At 44.8% G+C, this 18,314-nt stretch overlaps 1 protein-coding gene across 2 annotated transcripts in view; it reads left to right on the top strand.

Annotated features, from left to right (window-relative positions):
* The first annotated feature begins 13,422 nt into the window (after positions 1-13,422).
* The window catches only part of PLEKHN1 (pleckstrin homology domain containing N1), a 44,428-nt gene continuing 39,536 nt past the window's right edge, over positions 13,423-18,314 (top strand). The window contains exon 1 of one of the 2 annotated variants that reach the window (XM_040427113.1): positions 13,423-13,616. In XM_040427113.1, coding sequence (XP_040283047.1) covers positions 13,473-13,616 — 144 coding nt within the window. In that variant the 5' untranslated portion in view covers positions 13,423-13,472. The remainder of the gene's footprint in view (positions 13,617-18,314) is intronic. The other variant, XM_040427105.1, reaches the window with a different exon arrangement.

The raw sequence follows: 18,314 nt of genomic DNA, 5'->3' as shown, positions 1-18,314 counted from the left end.
TGGGCAGTCTAAGGCACACCTGTGCAATATTCATGCTGTCTAATCAGCACCTTCATACGCCACACCTGTGAGGTGGGATTGATTATCTCGGCAAAGGAGAAGTGTTTATTAACACAGATTTAGACAGATTTTGAACAATATTTGAGAGTAATGGGTCTTTTATGTATGTAGAAAATGTTTCAGATTTTTGAGTACAGCTCATGCAAAATGGGAGCAAAACCGAAAGTGTTGCGTTTATATTTTTGGTCAGTGCATTTTTATCCACATTTTGTATTAGAGTTTTAGTACATTTGCCAAAATTTGCCATTTTTTTTAACTAAATTTGGTGCATCTAGTTTTACTCAGATCTAGAAGACATCTGGCATCAGCTCAGTGAGTAGAAGAGTGTGGCCTAAGATGCAACGCTTTGGACCAACACTGCTGCAAAATTTTGGCACATGTTAACCAGTGGTGTTAAGTTAGACAACAGTGTCTAGCCATGCACCAAATTTTTCATCCAGCCTGAGTCACTCTGATAAATATGCTGCTTCTTTAGACTAACTGTCTAAAGGCCCTCATACACATTAGACTATTGTTGACCAAACCCACCAATTTAGGCCAGCAGTCTAACATGAATGGGAAGCTCCTGATGATACTGGGGAAGAGAGGGATTAGGTGTGCTCATTTTCAATGGTCAATCCTTCTCCCAGAAAATAGCAGCTCTCTGCTAGAGAGATAGAGGTTGGCACATGTATAGAGAGATAGAGGTTGGCACAACAAGTTTGGCAGACAGCCATTGAAGTTATATGCGCACCGTTTACACTGTCTACAGGTTTAGTAAATTGTCCCCTTTGTTCTCTTAGGACTGATATCTGTAGTGGCCAGTGCGAAAACTGGATGGTTTAATGATTTCTCATAAGGTATAGACATTGACATGGAAAATTAAAATTAATCAAAAATTCAAAAAAAAAAATCTGCTTAACATAAAAACTTGATTTAAACAATAGGTCATTTTTTTCATTCCCTTTAAGACACTTTGGCCACACGGTGTTGGTGACAAAACCTTATTGTATTCAACCCTTCTTTGTGCACACTTCTACCCTGGAGCCAATTCACAGATCTCTAGCTTGTGGGCAGTTTTCAAAAAGGTTCACTAGAAGAAATATGGTTTTTGCCCTATGTGACCTTATGTTCTCCTTGACACCTTCAAATGTCTGAGTGACTAATGCTTACTGGACAAATGCCACCTTTCAAGATCCCCACTGGAGCAACAGCTCGAAAAACTTCACTCTTATTTCCCCCTCTTATGGTATAATGCACTCAATGCCTTTCAATAAATAAGTAAATTAGTAGTGGTGGGGCACTCTCTATAGTATTGAGTAGGGTTTATTAATAAATGTATAGAAGTAGATAAATATCCAAATGATCTATAATACAATTGATTTAGCAGCAATAATAATACGTAGAATACTTAGACTCACGTATTCACTGAGGAAAATAAACTGTCAGATGACATGCAGAATGTAAAAATAAATTCCCCATTAAAAGTGTCCTGTCTGACCCAGGAAGAAGTACAACAGCGACTTAAAAAGATTAAAATAGACAAATCGCCAGGACCGGATGGCATACACCCCCGTATCCTAGGGAAATTAAGTAATGTCATAGCCAGACCCTTATTTCTGATATTTGCGGACTCTATACTGACAGGGAATGTCCCACAGGATTGGCGCGTGGCAAATGTGGTGCCAATATTCAAAAAGGGTTGAAAAACAAAGCCTGGAAACTATAGGCCGGTAAGTTTAACACCTGTTGTGGGTAAACTGTTTGAAGGTTTTCTGAGAGATGCTATCTTAGAGCATCTCAACGGAAATAAGCAAATAACGCCATATCAGCATGGCTTCATGAGGGATCGGTCATGCCAAACTAATTTAATCAGTTCTAGACTTGACGGCGGCGAATCAATGGATGTCGTATATCTGGACTTCTCCAAAGCATTTGACACTGTACCACATAAAAGGTTAGTATATAAAATGAGAATGCTCGGACTGGGAGAAAATGTCTGTATGTGGGTAAATAACTGGCTGAGTGATAGAAAACAGAGGGTGGTTATTAACGGTACACACTCAGATTGGGTCACTGTCACTAGTGGGGTACCTCAGGGGTCAGTATTGGGCCCTATTCTCTTCAATATATTTATTAATGACCTTGTAGAAAGCTTGCATAGTAAAGTATCAATTTTCGCAGATGACTCTAAACTGTGTAAAGTAATTTACACTGAAGAGGACAGTATACTACTACAGAGGGATCTGGATAGATTGGAGGCTTGGGCAGATAAGTGGCAGATGAGGTTTAACACTGACAAATGTCAGGTTATGCACATGGTAAGGAATAATGCAAGTCACCCGTACATACTAAATGGTAAAACACTCGGTAATACTGACATGGAAAAGGATCTAGGAATTTTAATAAACAGCAAACTAAGCTGCAAAAACCAGTGTCAGGCAGCTGCTGCCAAGGCCAATAAGATAATGGGTTGCATCAGAAGGGGCATAGATGCCCGTGATGAGAACATAGTCCTACCACTTTACAAATCGCTAGTCAGACCACACATGGAGTAATGTGTACAGTTCTGGGCTCCTGTAAACAAGGCAGACATAGCAGAGCTGGAGAGGGTTCAGAGGAGGGCAACTAAAGTAATAACTGGAATGGGGCAACTACAGTACCCTGAAAGACTATCAACATTAGGGTTATTCACTTTAGAAAAAAGACGACTGAGGGGAGATCTAATTACTATGTATAAATATGTCAGGGGTCAGTACAGAGATCTATCCCATCATCTATTTATCCCCAGGACTATGACTGTGACGAGGGGACATCCTCTGCGTCTGGAGGAAAGAAGGTTTGTACACAAACATAGAAGAGGATTCTTTACGGTAAGAGCAGTGAGACTATGGAACTCTCTGCCTGAGGAGGTGGTGATGATGAGTACAATAAAGGAATTCAAGAGGGGCCTGGATGTGTTTCTGGAGTGTAATAATATTACAGGCTATAGCTACTAGAGAGGGGTCGTTGATCCAGGGAGTTAGTCTGATTGCCTGATTGGAGTCGGGATAGAATTTTTTATTTCCCTAAAGTGGGGAAAATTGGCTTCTACCTCACAGTTTTTTTTTTGCCTTTCTCTGGATCAACTTGCAGGATAACAGGCCGAACTGGATGGACAAGTGTCTTTTTTCGGCCTTATGTACTATGTTACCATGTACTATGTTATAACGCAGTGTTCCTAAAAAAATCTTCATCAATAGTCCATCAATAGATAGCCTCCAATAATTCCCAATGACTGGATGGGATACTGGTCATCCAGACCTACAATAGTATTGACTTGTCCACAATGTTAAAAGATATATCAAATGCGATTAAATTACAGCCAGATATCTTCTAAAATTCGAATCAGTGTGCCAGGTAATCTCCAAACTAAAGCGCAATCAAGCGCTGACAGTATTTAGAGCGGCGTCCCGCTCACTTGTCTGAGACAGCGGCGTCCCGCTGTATTATTCGGATAATGCGATCGCTAACTTTCACAAAACTGACACGATCTTACCGGGAGGACTTCAGTGGATTTTTCTTGCCCTCGACGCGGTGTGCCTCTTGTGTGATTCGGCGCTCCGGTCTCAAGGGCTGTTACTTGCCAGAAAATATCGCGCCAACGGTGGTAATGCACGTGGACCCGCAATGGATAAAGGTTTTCTCCGTACAGCAGGCGTTGTTCGCGCGAATAGATGTTGGAGAATGGCAAATTCCACTCCTCCTCAGGTAGTAGATATTCATGTGTCTGTGTTCCAATGCTGGGGGATAATACCATACGCGTTTCGGGGTTTAGAAGAATGACCCCTTCATCAGTGGTTGACGTCTTCCCTGTTGGTGCCCCTCCTTTACAAGAAAACCTGGCCTGGAGTAAACCTTCCAAATTTTCATAAATGTCATCAACCACTGATGAAGGGGTCATTCTTCTAAACCCCTGTGTTCCAATCCCCCAGCGTTGGAACACAGACACACGAATATCTACTACCTGAGGAAAAGTGGAATTTGCCATTCTGCAACATCTATTCGCGCGAACAACGCCTGCTGTACGGAGAAAACCTTTATCCATTGCGGGTCCACGTGCATTACCACCGTTGGCGCGATATTTTCCACATTGGATCCCATGATGAAGTATAATAATTATTTATGTACTCTTGAATCTGCACTTTATAGTACCTCCCTAAAAATACTTTTTGCACTTGCACTTTATTGCGGTTATCCTGCCGTGTGGTCACCACCACTGTGTTGGTGTTTTTAATCTTTTTAATTTATTTGTGTATGCCAATCATGTCTGCAATATATGTTTAATAATAATTTGATACTATAACCATGATGGATGTGTGATCCCTGAACCACATCTACTTCTATTGGTGTTCTTATCTGGTGACAGGCTACCTTTAAATGACCAGTAGACACTAATGATTGAGCAATTACTGTGCATCTGAAAATGGGACTCATGGTTATAAATGTAGATAACATTAGGCCGCTTTCACTCAGTCAGTGATTTCCAGCAATTCAATCATGTAGTCTAAAACAATAAAACGGATGATGTTGTTTAGAGTCATTATGTTATACTCATAGATGAAACACCTTAAAGGAATTCTGTCACCTGGATTTTAGTGACAGAGCTTTTAACATCATCACATCAGTCTGCTCGTTTTGTATTAAAATATACTAGTATTACTACCCTAAGTGTTGTCCTTTGTCTAGAAAATCGCTTTTATTAATAGGGCAATTACCTGAGTAAGGAGCCCAAGGGGCTGTCCCTCCGGCCGTTGGAGCCCAGACGCGCCCCTTCTCCTGGAGCCCAGCACCGCCCCATTGCTAATTTATTCACTCCTCATTGCCGGCTGGCGCATGTGCAGTGCGTCCTGTGAGGCCGATTCCAGGCGCTGGCATGTGTATCCACGGAATGCGTTCGCTGAGCCATCTGCGCATGCGGGCAGCCATCTTTTCTCACAAGTCCGGCGAGGCGCAGGTAAGTCCTTACCTGTACCTATGCCTGTGCGCGAGCCAGTCTGAAATCAAATACGGTGAGCGGGAGCAGGCAGTTCCGAGAACAGCCCGATGAAGGAACTGCCTGCTCCCGGTGACCGCATTTGATTTCAGACCGGCTCGCGCACAGGCACAGGTAAGGACTTACCTGCGCCTCGCCGGACTTGTGATAAAAGATGGCAGCCCACATGTGTTCGCGGGCGAACAATGCAAACTGGCCATCACTGCACATAACTATATGTGTTTTGCGGTCATCAAATTGCGGATCCGCAAAAAAAAACGGATGCCATCCATTTTTTTTGCAGTTCCATTGTAACAAGGCCTAAAACAGACAAGAATAGGAAACACGGAAACAAACAACGTTCGTGTGCATGTAGCCATTGTGTGTAGGGATGAACGAATCGACTTTGGATGAAATATCCGAAGTCGATTCGCATAAAACTTCGATTGAATATTAGAATGTATTGGCTCCAATGAGCCAAAGTTATTACTTCGCTTAGTATGGCGAGACTTCGGGTAATAACTTCGTAAATTAATTTCTACTGTAAAAAACTTTTGTACCGAACTCGGGTTCGGTTCCAGGTGGTACCTTGAAACCGACCCCAAGTTCGGGAAAAGTTTTTTTTACAGTAGAAATTAATTTATGAAGTTATTACCCGAAGTCCCGCGAATAACTTCTGCTCATCAGAGCCAATACATTCTAATACTGTACGGAGCGCTCACTCTGTACAGTGTCAAACAAAGTTTTATGCGAATCGACTTTGGATGAAGAATACTCACAATCACCGATAGAAACCACTGATAAAACACTGACTAGATACTGAATAGATACTAAAGGTGGATTTACACTGCCCGATTGTTGGGAAAATTTTCGGGAATGAACGTTAATGCAAACGATCGTTCCCGACAATCTGCACGTTCATCGGGTAATCTTGTCGCTCATGCAGGCACATCAATAATTGTTAACAGTGATCTGCTGCCCAGAAAGTGCCGCTGGGGCTATTGCTATCCCTCGTCCTCATATTGTGAAGGAGATCGCTGCATGTAAATCCGTCACCTAACGAGCAGCCGACTGTCGGGGAGGGCGGCTTTCTGGTCAGTGCGTATAAAACCCGTCTTTAGGGCTGTATTCAGGGGTGCACCACCAGTGATGCCAGGTGAGGCCTCAGGCAGCGCCAGGTAGGGGCAAGAGGGGGGCAGCGGAAGGGTCATGGGCAATCAGCGCTTTCATTGTGGCAAAGGGGTTAGGTTAAGAAATTGGCATGGGGAAAGGGGAGCGCTGTTTTAGTTTTCACCTTAGGCTACATGCACACGACCGTATGTGTTTTGCGGTCCCGCAAAAAAAACGGATGACGTTCCGTATGGCATCCTTTTTTTGGCGGATCCATTGTAATAATGCCTATCCTTGTCCGCAAACTAGAAAAAAATAGGACATGCACTATTTTTTTTGCGGAGCAACGGAACGGACATACTGATGCGGCCAGCACACGGTGTGCTGTCCGCGTTTTTTGCGGACCCATTGAAATGAATGGGTACGCATCCTATCCGCAAAAAAAATGGATCGGACACGGAAACAAAATACGGTCGTGTGCATGAGGCCTTAGGCAGCAGAAAGGCTAGGTGCACCCCTGGCTGCATTACATCAGCCGATTCTGCAGGCGATTGTCGGGAAGGAACACTTCCTTCCTCACAATCGCCTGCTCGCTAGATGAGGAGAACGCTGCTATTACATGCAACGATCTCCTCCACAGCATGGGGAGGAGCGATCGTTATGCCATCACTTGTCCTCATGCTGTCTAGTTATTTGCCGGCAGCGGATCGGGATTAGACAGCACGGTCTGCCGCGGGCAAATCCTGATCTTTCAGCATGCTGAATTCCGTTCCGTTTTGTTGTGCACTGTGACTGGACACAAAACCGCTGCAAACTGCAGTTTTGTGTTCTTTCTGCGAAAGTGAAAAAGCCGGATCCAGCACTAAAAACAATTTAAGTCAATGGTGCTGGATCCGTATTTTTTGTTCATATGATGGCCGATCGGGTGCAGAGCTGTGGGGTCAAAATCTGTCTCATTGGTCACAGACGTGTGCATTTTATTTCCGGTTACTGCCTGTGCTGACCGATTTCTAGGCCTCATGCACACGATCGTATGTATTTTGCAGTCCGCAAATAACGGATCCGCAAAAAATACAGATGACGTCCATGTGCATTCCATATTTTGCAGCACAGAACGGCTGGCCCCTAATAGAACAGTCCTATCCTTGTCTGTAATGCGGACAATAATAGGACATGTTCTATATGTTTGTGGAACGGAAATACGAACATACAGAAACAGAATGCAAACGGAATGCACATGGAGTAACTTCCGTTTTTTTTGCGGACTCATTGAAATAAATGGTTCCGCATACGATCCGCAAAAAAACCCTGAACGGACACGGAAAGAAAATATGTTTGTGTGCATCAGTATTTGTCATAGACTACGAGTCACCTCACGTGCGCCGAATTCAGTTGCAGCAAAAACTGTTCATCACTTTTTTCAGGGACGGGGTATCACTTGCCTTTTAAACATTTCCAAAAATAATTATAAAAGTCAATGTGCATTAAAGGGGTTGCATAAGATATAGAAAAGCCTCCAGAAACAGCGCCCCTTGTACATGGGCTGTGTCTGGTATTGCAGCTTAATTCTGGAACAGGGATGAGCTGCAATACCAGACACAGCCTGAGGACAAGAGTGGCGCTGTTTCTTGGGCAAAAAAAAAAGCAGATCCTTTTTCAGTGTTGTAGATGTTTATACAATTACACACAATTTATCATTTTTCATCTGAAACAATAATTACCATAGTCATGAGGAATATCTCTGCGGCTGCTACCCCTTGTTAGGGATCAGCCGGGTTCCAGCCATGTTCACAGTTGCATTTGAACTCCGGTAGCCTGATCGCAATAACTTCATAAATTAATTTGTACTGTAAAAAAAACACTTCCTGAACTCGGGTCCGGGTCCAAGATACCACTTGGAACCGAACCCGAGTTCGGGAAATGTTTTTTTACAGTACAAATTAATTTATGAAGTTATTGCGTGAAGTTTCACGAGACTTCGCGAAGCAATAACTTCGGCTCATGGGAGCCAATACATTCTAATACTGTACAGCGCTCCTGCTCCGTACAGTATTAGAACGAAGTTTTATGCGAATCGAGTTCGGATGTTTCATCAGAAGTCGATTCGCTCAGCCCTATTGATGACCTATCTTCAGGACAGCTTGTTCCTGTTCAAGTGTATACTACAGAGCCGCCCCATTGAAGCGAATGGAACGGCTTCTTGTAATCACACTGCTCACCGATGTGATGTCGAAGGCGAGCAGGTAAACAATGAAAGGAAAGCACAAAAAACGGCCTTCTCTTCAACCAGCTGATCGGCAGCGGTGCCGAACCCCCGCCAATCAGTTATTGGTGACCAGTGGCGCAGAGCAGGTAAGGGGTAAGCGTGCTTTCCTCTGCAGGTCTGAACATAAGGAGGGGGCCAGGCAGAAAAGCCCCCTGAAGGGGAACAACCCCTTTAAAGCTCTGTTCAGAAGCCATGGCCCTAGTGTGAACAGAGCCTAAAAGGTGCATTTACACTGCGTAGAGGAGAAGACCATTGTCGGCAAGGAAGCGTTCCTCCCCAATTGCCTGCTCGTTAGTTACATGCAGCGATCTCCTCCACAGTATGAGGATGAGCGATCACTGCTGACAGCGCTCCTTCTCATACATTGTTTCTGGGCAGCACTGTTCACACAGCATGGATCTGCTGCCCAGGAATGACGACCCCATGAGGACTGTCACTGGTTTGCTTTTCAGGAGTGTGGGAAAGCCTGGTGAAGAGGCGATCAATCCAATTTGTCCAATAGCTGGTGACCAGCGTTTATCAGAAAAAAATCTGAATTTGGCCAGTTTCACATGAGAGTGTTCGGTCTGGGAAACGCGCTCTGTGTGATGGCCGCATTTTCCGGACTGAACTCTGCTCCTGTGACCCAAACCTACAGCATCATCATGATTTATAATGCTGTGAGTTTCTGCCCGACTGCGGGTCTACTGGACTGCATTCACATAAGGGTCCATTCACATGTCCGCAACGGTTTTGCGGTTCGCAAATTGCGGATCCACTAAACACGGACACCGGCCATGTGCTTTCTGCATTTTGCGGACCGTACATTAATAGAAATGCCTTTTCTTGTCTGTGGCTGCGGACAAGCTCTATATTTTTGGCGGGGGCCGCGGAACGGAACTGCAGATGCGGACAGCACAAGGATTGAAAATGGATGGGTCCGCACCCGTTCCGCAAAATTGTGGAACGGATGCGGACCCATTTTGGGGACGTGTGAATGGACACGACAGTAGCCATTTTTGCGGTCTACAAATTGTCGATACTGGCCGTGTGCCTTCCACATTTTTCGAAACTGAATGTCCGTCCCATATGCCCATAATAAGGACAAAAATGTCCTATTTTTCCATTGAAGTCTATGGGTCCGTGAAAAAATCGTATAGCATCCGTGTTGCGTCCGTTTTTCACTGACAGGAAATTAATTTTCAGCTGGGCAGCATCTGTGAAATATGGATGACACACGGAGGGAAAAAACGGACCAAACACAGATGCTTTACGGATATCACACGGCCTGAATCTGTTACCGATATGATACTCCCTGCACTGCCATTCATGATGAGGAGCCCTCGTCATAAATTGAGCACATCCTCCAGCAGTTCGTGCGCGTGGAGTGAAATCCAGGTTTACGACATCTTTTAATCCAACATCAAATGTTAGTCATTTTACCAGGACTAATGGCCCGGCCCTGGCGACGCCTCAATGGAGAGGATGAAGTAAAAAACGCCCAGGACACAGAATTCTCTCACCTGGGAATTGGAAAAGTAGCAAAAAGAGACCTTGCGCCAAACTGGCTTTAGAAATGACCCCCAGTGCTTCTTACTGCTGCCATTTTCTTCTTTTTCTTTCCCTATTGAGAAGTTGATGTCAAAACGCCTGAAAACAAAAACAAAAGCAGCTGCAGCAAGCGGGGGATTAGAAAAGCTAAAAAACAAAACAAAACCCAAACAAACAAAAGAAGACGCCACCTAATGAACAACAATGGCGGTAGCAAGAAGAGCCTCCGATGCGTCCTCATGTCCTGCATGTTCCAGAGCTTCAGCTAACATCTGGAGATGGCTTTTTAGGTTACTTTCACATCTGCGCTTTTCCTTTCTGGTACTGAGATCCGTCAGAAGATCTCGATACTGGAGGAAAACGCTTCCGTTTTGTCCCAATTTATTGTCAATGGGGACAAAACGGAACGGAACGCAGTGCACCAGAATGAATTCCGTTTGGCTGTCTTCTCATGCCGGACACAAAAGCACGGAAAGCAGCGTTTTTCAGTGCATTGTGGGATGCGGAGCAAGACGGATCCGTCATGAAACACAATGTAAGTCAATGGTGACGGATCCGTTTTCTCGGACACACAAAACAGATCCGCCCCCCCATTGACTTACAATGGTTTTAGTGCTGGATCCGTCTTGGCTATTTTAGAGATAACACAACCGGATCCGTTCAGAACGGATGCAGACAGTTGTATTATCATTAGGGATGAGTGAATCGACTTAGGACGGTAAATCCGAAGTCGATTCGCTAAAAACTTTGCTGTAATACTGTACGGAGTTCAGTATTAGAATGTATTGGCTCCGATTAGAGATGAGCGAATTTCATATTTTGAAATTCGTTCACGCTTCGTTTGGTAGTAAAAGCAGAATTGCGTTATGGATTCCGTTACCACGGACCATAACGCAATTCCATGGCGGAATGCCTTTAGAGGCCTTCCGTTATTCATTCCGTCATAATAGAAGTCTATGGGCTGCAAAACGGATCCGTCCCGTTTCCGTTATGTAGGGGAGTCCTTTTACCACCAGGGGGTGCTTTTACCACCAAACGAAGCGTGAAAGAATTTCATAACATGAAATTCGCTCATCTCTAGCTCCGATGAGCGGAAGTTATTACTTCGTGAAGTCGTGCGAGACTTTGTGTAATGACTGGGAATTAATTATTACTGTATAAAAACTTGGTACCGAACTCAGGTTCAGTTCCACGGTTTTTTACAGTAATAATTCCCAAAGTTATTACACGAAGTCTCGCACGACTTCACGAAGTAATAACTTCCGCTCATCGGAGCAAACACATTCTAAGGGCTCATGCACACGAACGTATTTTCTTTGCATGTCCATTCCATTTTTTTTGCAGATCGTATGCGGAACCATTCACTTCAATGGGTCCGCAAAAAAAACGGAAGGTACTCCATGTGCATTCCATTTCCGTATTTCCATTCCGCCAATAAATAGAGCATGTCCTATTATTGTCCGCATTAGGGACAAGGATAGGACTGTTCTATTAGGGGCCAGCTGTTCTGTTCCGCAAAATACGGAATGCACACAGACGTCATCCGTATTTTTTGAGGATCCGTTTTTGCGGACCGCAAAATACATACGCTCGTGTGCATGAGCCCTAATACTGCACAGAGCGGGAATCCTGCACAGTATTACAACGCAGCTTTTTGCAAATCGACTTTGGATTAAGTAGCCAAGTCGATTCACTCATCCCTAATTATCATGACGGATCCAGCAAGAACGCAGATGTGAAAGTAGCCTAAGGCCCCTTTCACACGAGCGAGTTTTCTGCGAGGGTGCAATGCGTGACGTGAACGCATCGCACCCGCACTGAATCCTGACCCAGTCATTTCAATGGGTCTGTGTACATAAGCGTTTTTTTCCCACATCACTTGTGCGTTGTGTGAAAATCGCAGCATGTTCTATATTCTGTGTTTTTCACGCAGCCCTGGCTCCATAGAAGTGAATGGGCTTCAGTGAAAAACGCATTGTATCCGCAAGCAAGTGCAGATGCGATGCGTTTTTCACTGATGGTTGTTTGTAAACCTTCAGTTCTTTATCACGCGCCTGAAAAACGCATCAAAACACGTTGCACCCGCACGGAAAAAACTGAACAACTGAACGCAATCGCAGACAAAACTGACTGAACTTGTGGACCTAATCCGTCACGCTTGTGTAAAACAGGCCTTCAGGTGTGGGAAAAAAAAACTACATGTGAAGCAGACTGAGAACGAGGGGAGATGGATTATGCGCGGCCATTGGCAGCTTTTTTGGGCATCTAAGGCTACTTTCACACTAGCGTTCGGAGCGGATCCGTCTGATGTTTCATCAGACGGATCCGCTCCGATAATGCAGACGTTCGCATCCGTTCAGAACGGATCCGTCTGCATTATAACTTAGAAAAATTTCAAAGTGTGAAAGTTGTCTGAGCGGATCTGTTCAGACTTTACATTGAAAGTCAATGGGGAACGGATCCGCTTGAAGATTGAGCCATATTGTGTCATCTTCAAGCGGATCCGTCCCTATTGACTTCCATTATAAGTCTGGACGGATCCGCACGGCCAGGCTGCAAGCAGCGTTCAGGTGTCCGCTCACTGAGCGGAGCGGAGGCTGAACGCTGGCAGGCGGATGCATTCTCAGCGGATCCGCCTCCACTGAGAATGCATCAGGGCTGGACGGCTGCGTTCAGGGCCGCTTGTGAGCCCCTTCAAACGGAGCGCACGAGTGGACACCTGAACGCAGGTGTGAAAGTAGCCTTAATCTGCGCAAAATTCTGATGTGAAAAGCGGCGGTATAAATGGGACCTTTTTTTTTCATGGTAATGCAAATCAGTGAAAACGGATCCGTCCTGACTTGCATTGAAAGTCAATGGGGGACGGATCCGTTTACAATTGCACCATATTGTGTCAGTGAAAACGGATCCGACCCCATTGACTTACATTGTGTGTCAGGACGGATCCGTTTGGCTCCGCATCGTCAGGCGGACATCAAAACGCTGCAAGCAGCCTCCAGAGCGGAATGGAGGCTGAACGGAGGCAAACTGACGCATTCTGAGCGGATCCTTATCCATTCAGGATGCATTGGGGCTGAACTGACCCGTTTGGGGTCACTTGTGAGAGCCCATGACGGATCTCACAGCCGGACCCAGAAACGGCGCCAGTGTGACAGTAGCCGAAGTGGAAGAGACTCCTGAACATAAAGCGCCATCCACACATTTATTTTGGAAAACACCAGTAAAAAATGCCATAAAACCAGGCAAACTGTTTTTATGGCATTTTACTTAGGGAAGAAGACCACAGCTGTGCCCTCCATGCTGGGAGTTGTGGTTTGGGCACAGTCTGGAGCCCACCACCTGATGGCACCACGTGTGGTCAGTTTTAGTGGGCACCTTCTTCCTCCCCCACCATTCACACCTCGGTGTCAGTCCCCGGACAGTCGGCGGGTGTGTTGCCCGGGCAGGGCACGCCGCGGTGTGATTGCTCACAGGGTGACACCCACATTTACACCCGTGGGAGCGGAAGTGAGGATGAGGAGGGCGCAGTCCTCTGCCCTGCGCTCAGTGTGGATCAGGAGCGCCAGAGACGAGGATGGGGAACCTGAGCTGTGTCCCGCAGCCGCACCGCCCGCTGAGGTACTCCTTCTCCAGGAAGAACTCCGTGCAGGGCAAAGAGTGAGTCCATGGCTGTCTGAGCCGTACTACATTGTGTGTTCTTACCTGTCTGAGCCGTACTACATTGTGTGTTCTTACCTGTCTGAGCCGTACTACATTGTGTGCTCTTACCTGTCTGATCACATACTACATTGTGTGTTACCTGTCTGATCACATACTACATTGTGTGTTCTTACCTGTCTGATCACATACTACATTGTGTGCTCTTACCTGTCTGATCACATACTACATTGTGTGTTACCTGTCTGATCACATACTACATTGTGTGTTCTTACCTGTCTGATCACATACTACATTGTGTGTTACCTGTCTGATCACATACTACATTGTGTGCTCTTACCTGTCTGATCACATACTACATTGTGTGTTCTTACCTGTCTGATCACATACTACATTGTGTGTTCTTACCTGTCTGATCACATACTACATTGTGTGTTCTTACCTGTCTGATCACATACTACATTGTGTGTTCTTACCTGTCTGATCACATACTACATTGTGTGTTCTTACCTGTCTGAGCCGTACTACATTGTGTGTTACCTGTCTGATCACATACTACATTGTGTGTTCTTACCTGTCTGAGCCATACTACATTGTGTGTTACCTGTCTGATCACATACTACATTGTGTGTTCTTACCTGTCTGATCACATACTACATTGTGTGTTCTTACCTGTCTGATCACATACTACATTGTGTGTTCTTACCTGTCTGAGCCGTACTACATTGTGTGTTCTTACCTGTCTGATCACATACTACATTGTGTGTTCTTACCTGTCTGATCACATACTACATTGTGTGTTACCTGTCTGATCACATACTACATTGTGTGTTCTTACCTGTCTGATCACATACTACATTGTGTGTTCTTACCTGTCTGATCACATACTACATTGTGTGTTCTTACCTGTCTGATCACATACTACATTGTGTGTTACCTGTCTGATCACATACTACATTGTGTGTTCTTACCTGTCTGATCACATACTACATTGTGTGTTCTTACCTGTCTGATCACATACTACATTGTGTGTTACCTGTCTGATCACATACTACATTGTGTGTTCTTACCTGTCTGATCACATACTACATTGTGTGTTCTTACCTGTCTGATCACATACTACATTGTGTGTTCTTACCTGTCTGATCACATACTACATTGTGTGTTCTTACCTGTCTGATCACATACTACATTGTGTGCTCTTACCTGTCTGATCACATACTACATTGTGTGTTCTTACCTGTCTGATCACATACTACATTGTGTGTTCTTACCTGTCTGATCACATACTACATTGTGTGTTACCTGTCTGATCACATACTACATTGTGTGTTCTTACCTGTCTGATCACATGCTGTACATACTAATGTCAGATATATGATCACATGCTGCGTTATATGTTCCTGCTTATTTTCTGTATGATTGCATGCTATACATGCTATGCAGACATATCACTATCCCTCTGTCTGGTCAAAAGTTTTGTAAAACTTTGTGTAGTGGTGAGCGGAGTTCTGACTGTTCCTCTCGCTGGGCCATAGATTATCCAGTCTGTCACATTATAGGGCGGTGGTATTTGCTGGAATCATTAGAGGGAGTTTTAATATTTTTAGGTTTGATTGTGACGTGTATTTGACAATCTGATGATCCGGACCATTGAATGAATTAGTCCAGATTGTACAGTCTTATTCTTTGTTATAATGAATCTTTTATTTATGGGACACGTATTTGGAAGGGATTGTGCGCAGAAAGAGAAACTTTTTGGGGTTCTATAGATTGGATGCTGTGCTTACACTCGATCCAAAATCTCACACGTCTGATCAGATAGCGCGCAGAGAATGTGGAGCGGATCATCCAGATTTAAGAATTCCTGGGTATGGAGGGGAATATAATCCCTGCGGTCAGGTTACAGTCTGCTGAAAAATAATATCATGATATAATGGACTTTCTAGAAGAGCAGCGACGGCCGCTGTTAAGGCTACTTTCACTCTGGCGTTTTGGTTTCCGTTTGTGAGATCCGTTCAGGGATCTCACAAGCGGTCCAATACGGATCAGTTTTGCCCTAATGCATTCTGAATGGATAAGGATCCGCTCAGAATGCATCAGTTTGCCTCCGTTCAGTCTCCATTCCGCTCTGGAGGCTGCCTGCAGCGTTTTGCTGTCCGCCTGACGATGCGGAGCCAAACGTCCTGACACACAATGTAACACACAATAGAAAACTGATCCGTCCCCCATTGACTTTCAATGGTGTTCATGACTGATCCATCATGGCTATAGAAGACATAATACAACCAGGTCCGTTCATGATGCAGTTGTATTATTGTAACGGAAGCGTTTTTGCAGATCCATGACGGATCCGCAAAAAAACGCTAGTGTGAAAGTAGCCTAAGCTGCTGCCCATAACAAGTGAACGCGTCTATTGTGGAAGCGAGGAGAAGTTGTGGGAAAGTTTGTGGAGTCAGTTGGAAGTGCGGTTGAAGGGATTTGGAAGTTTGTTTCTTTGTATTAGGTCTATTTGCATATCTATTGTATGTTTCGGAGGGGTGCGGGGAGAGAACAGACCAGATAGTTCAGTTTGTGGATTGCAGAAAAAAACTAGTGACACTAAGGCCCCTTTCACACAAGCGTGGATGCAATGCATGAAGTGAACGCATCGCACCCGCACTGAATCCTGACCCATTCATTTCAATGTGTCTGTGTACATAAGCGTTTTTTTCACACATCAGTTCTGCGTTGCGTGAAAAACGCTGCATGTTCTATATCCTGCATTTTTCACGCAGCCCTGGCCCTATAGAAGTGAATGGGCTTCAGTGAAAAACGCATTGTATCCGGAAGCGAGTCCAGATGCAATGCGTTTTTCATTGATGGTTGCTAGGAGATGTTGTTTGTTAACCTTTCGTTTTTTTTATCACGCGCGTGAAAAACTGAACGCTATCGCAGACAAAACTTTCTTGCAAAATGGCGCCAGTTTCCGGACGTAATCCGTCACGCTCGTGTGAAAGAGGCCTAAGGCTTCGTGCACACAACTGTATCTACCTTGTGGTCCACAAATCGCACATCCACAAAATACGTATACAGTCCTTGTTGCATCCCCAGTGTACTGACTCGGTCCATGTTTGGCTACTTTCACATCTGCGCTTTTGCGGTCCGGTTTTGAGATCCGGCATGACATCCATTCTAATAATACAACCAGCCAGATAACCAATTTGGTTATATTATATCAAAAATAAAGGAACCGGCACTGAAACCATTATAAGTCAATAGGCGCTGGATTTTTCATGTCTGTAAAAAACGGATCCGGCACCATTGACTTACATTGTTTTTGGTGCTGGATCCGGCTTCTTCAGTTTCCGATGCCACAGACAAAAATGCTGCTAGCAGTGATTTTGTGTCCGGCATGGGAACGCGACAAACCGGAACAGAATGCATTCTGGTGCCCTCCGTACCAGTTTGAACAGTTTTGTCCCCATTGACTTTAATGTGTCTGCATTTTGCGGACAAGTATAGGACATCTTCTATCTCAAGACCTACGGATGCACAAAGCGCATATTTTCGATTTTCAAAAAGACAGAACATGGCCAGAAAATGTGGTCCACGGACCCATTAGAAACAACTGGTCCAGAAATAAAATATAGACAGGTCACGGGCTGCAAAACTGATACGGTAGTGTGCTTGAGGCCTTAGGAGGAGGATGCTCATGCATGTTGTTGTGTTTTTTTTTTTTGGGCAGATTCCATTGTTTCCAAAGGGATCTGGCAAGGATCTTGTGTGTCTAGTTACCGGCAGACCCCATTGGATGTCTGTTCTTGATGATCAGGGGGTTTGGGGCCTAGATCCCTGCTGGAGATGTCTTCTCAGCCCTCCTCACTCAGACATAACATGTAAGTTTGCCTGAGTTGAACATGTGTTCATATATTTGGGGAGGGATTACGAGAACTGCCAGCTGAAGAGTTTTTCAGATGCCAGTTCTGCGCCATGAAGTAGATGCCACTTAATACTTTAAGAGGCTCAGTAAGAGTCTACAAGATATTAAAGTGTAATTGCTTCTCCTCTTCCCATCTGTGTGTTCTGGGAACCCAAGCCAATGGAAGGTGGTTGTGTGTAGAAAATGTCTTCTGGCCATGTAACATGTAATCCAGATCTCTCAGGATGTGTAAGGAACGTCACATGTCTTATGTGACGTTCCTTACACCCCTTGAGAGATCTTTTGGCAGCTTTTTGATCTTTCTGGGAAGAAGAGTTGAATGCATCACCAAAATTAAGTATGAGATGCTTCATGTGGAGCACAGAAGTTAACAACAGCAGCATTTCGGCGTTCTGGCCTTTCTTGAGAGCGGCCTGTGTGCCGGTACATTGCTGTTTTTGGCTTGTATATCCCAAAATGAAGCAGCTTATACTTGGACTCTTCTGACCAGTTTTATTTCTTGGTTAGATTTAGGTGGAGCACACCAGAAATTAACCTGGCACACCCGTTACTCATTTGGATATAGCATTTTGCTCTTGTGTATGTTGGACACATTGTGTACGTGTCACGAAGCATCTTTGGTACATGCCACACAATGACCGATCCGTCCTAAAGGCGCTGGCCGATTGTAGGAGGAAACCGGCTGACCCTGGGGATCAGCCTGCAATATAGAGCTTACCGGGCAGACCAAGCGCCAGGCCTCCAGTTCTATCTTCTGGGTGCATCGGTGACCGTTC

The sequence above is a fragment of the Bufo bufo genome, chromosome 1 (genome assembly GCF_905171765.1).
Source record: "Bufo bufo chromosome 1, aBufBuf1.1, whole genome shotgun sequence".
Lineage (NCBI taxonomy): Eukaryota > Metazoa > Chordata > Amphibia > Anura > Bufonidae > Bufo > Bufo bufo.
Note: the sequence above shows the minus strand (reverse complement) of the source record. Positions and strands in the feature narration are given on the sequence as shown.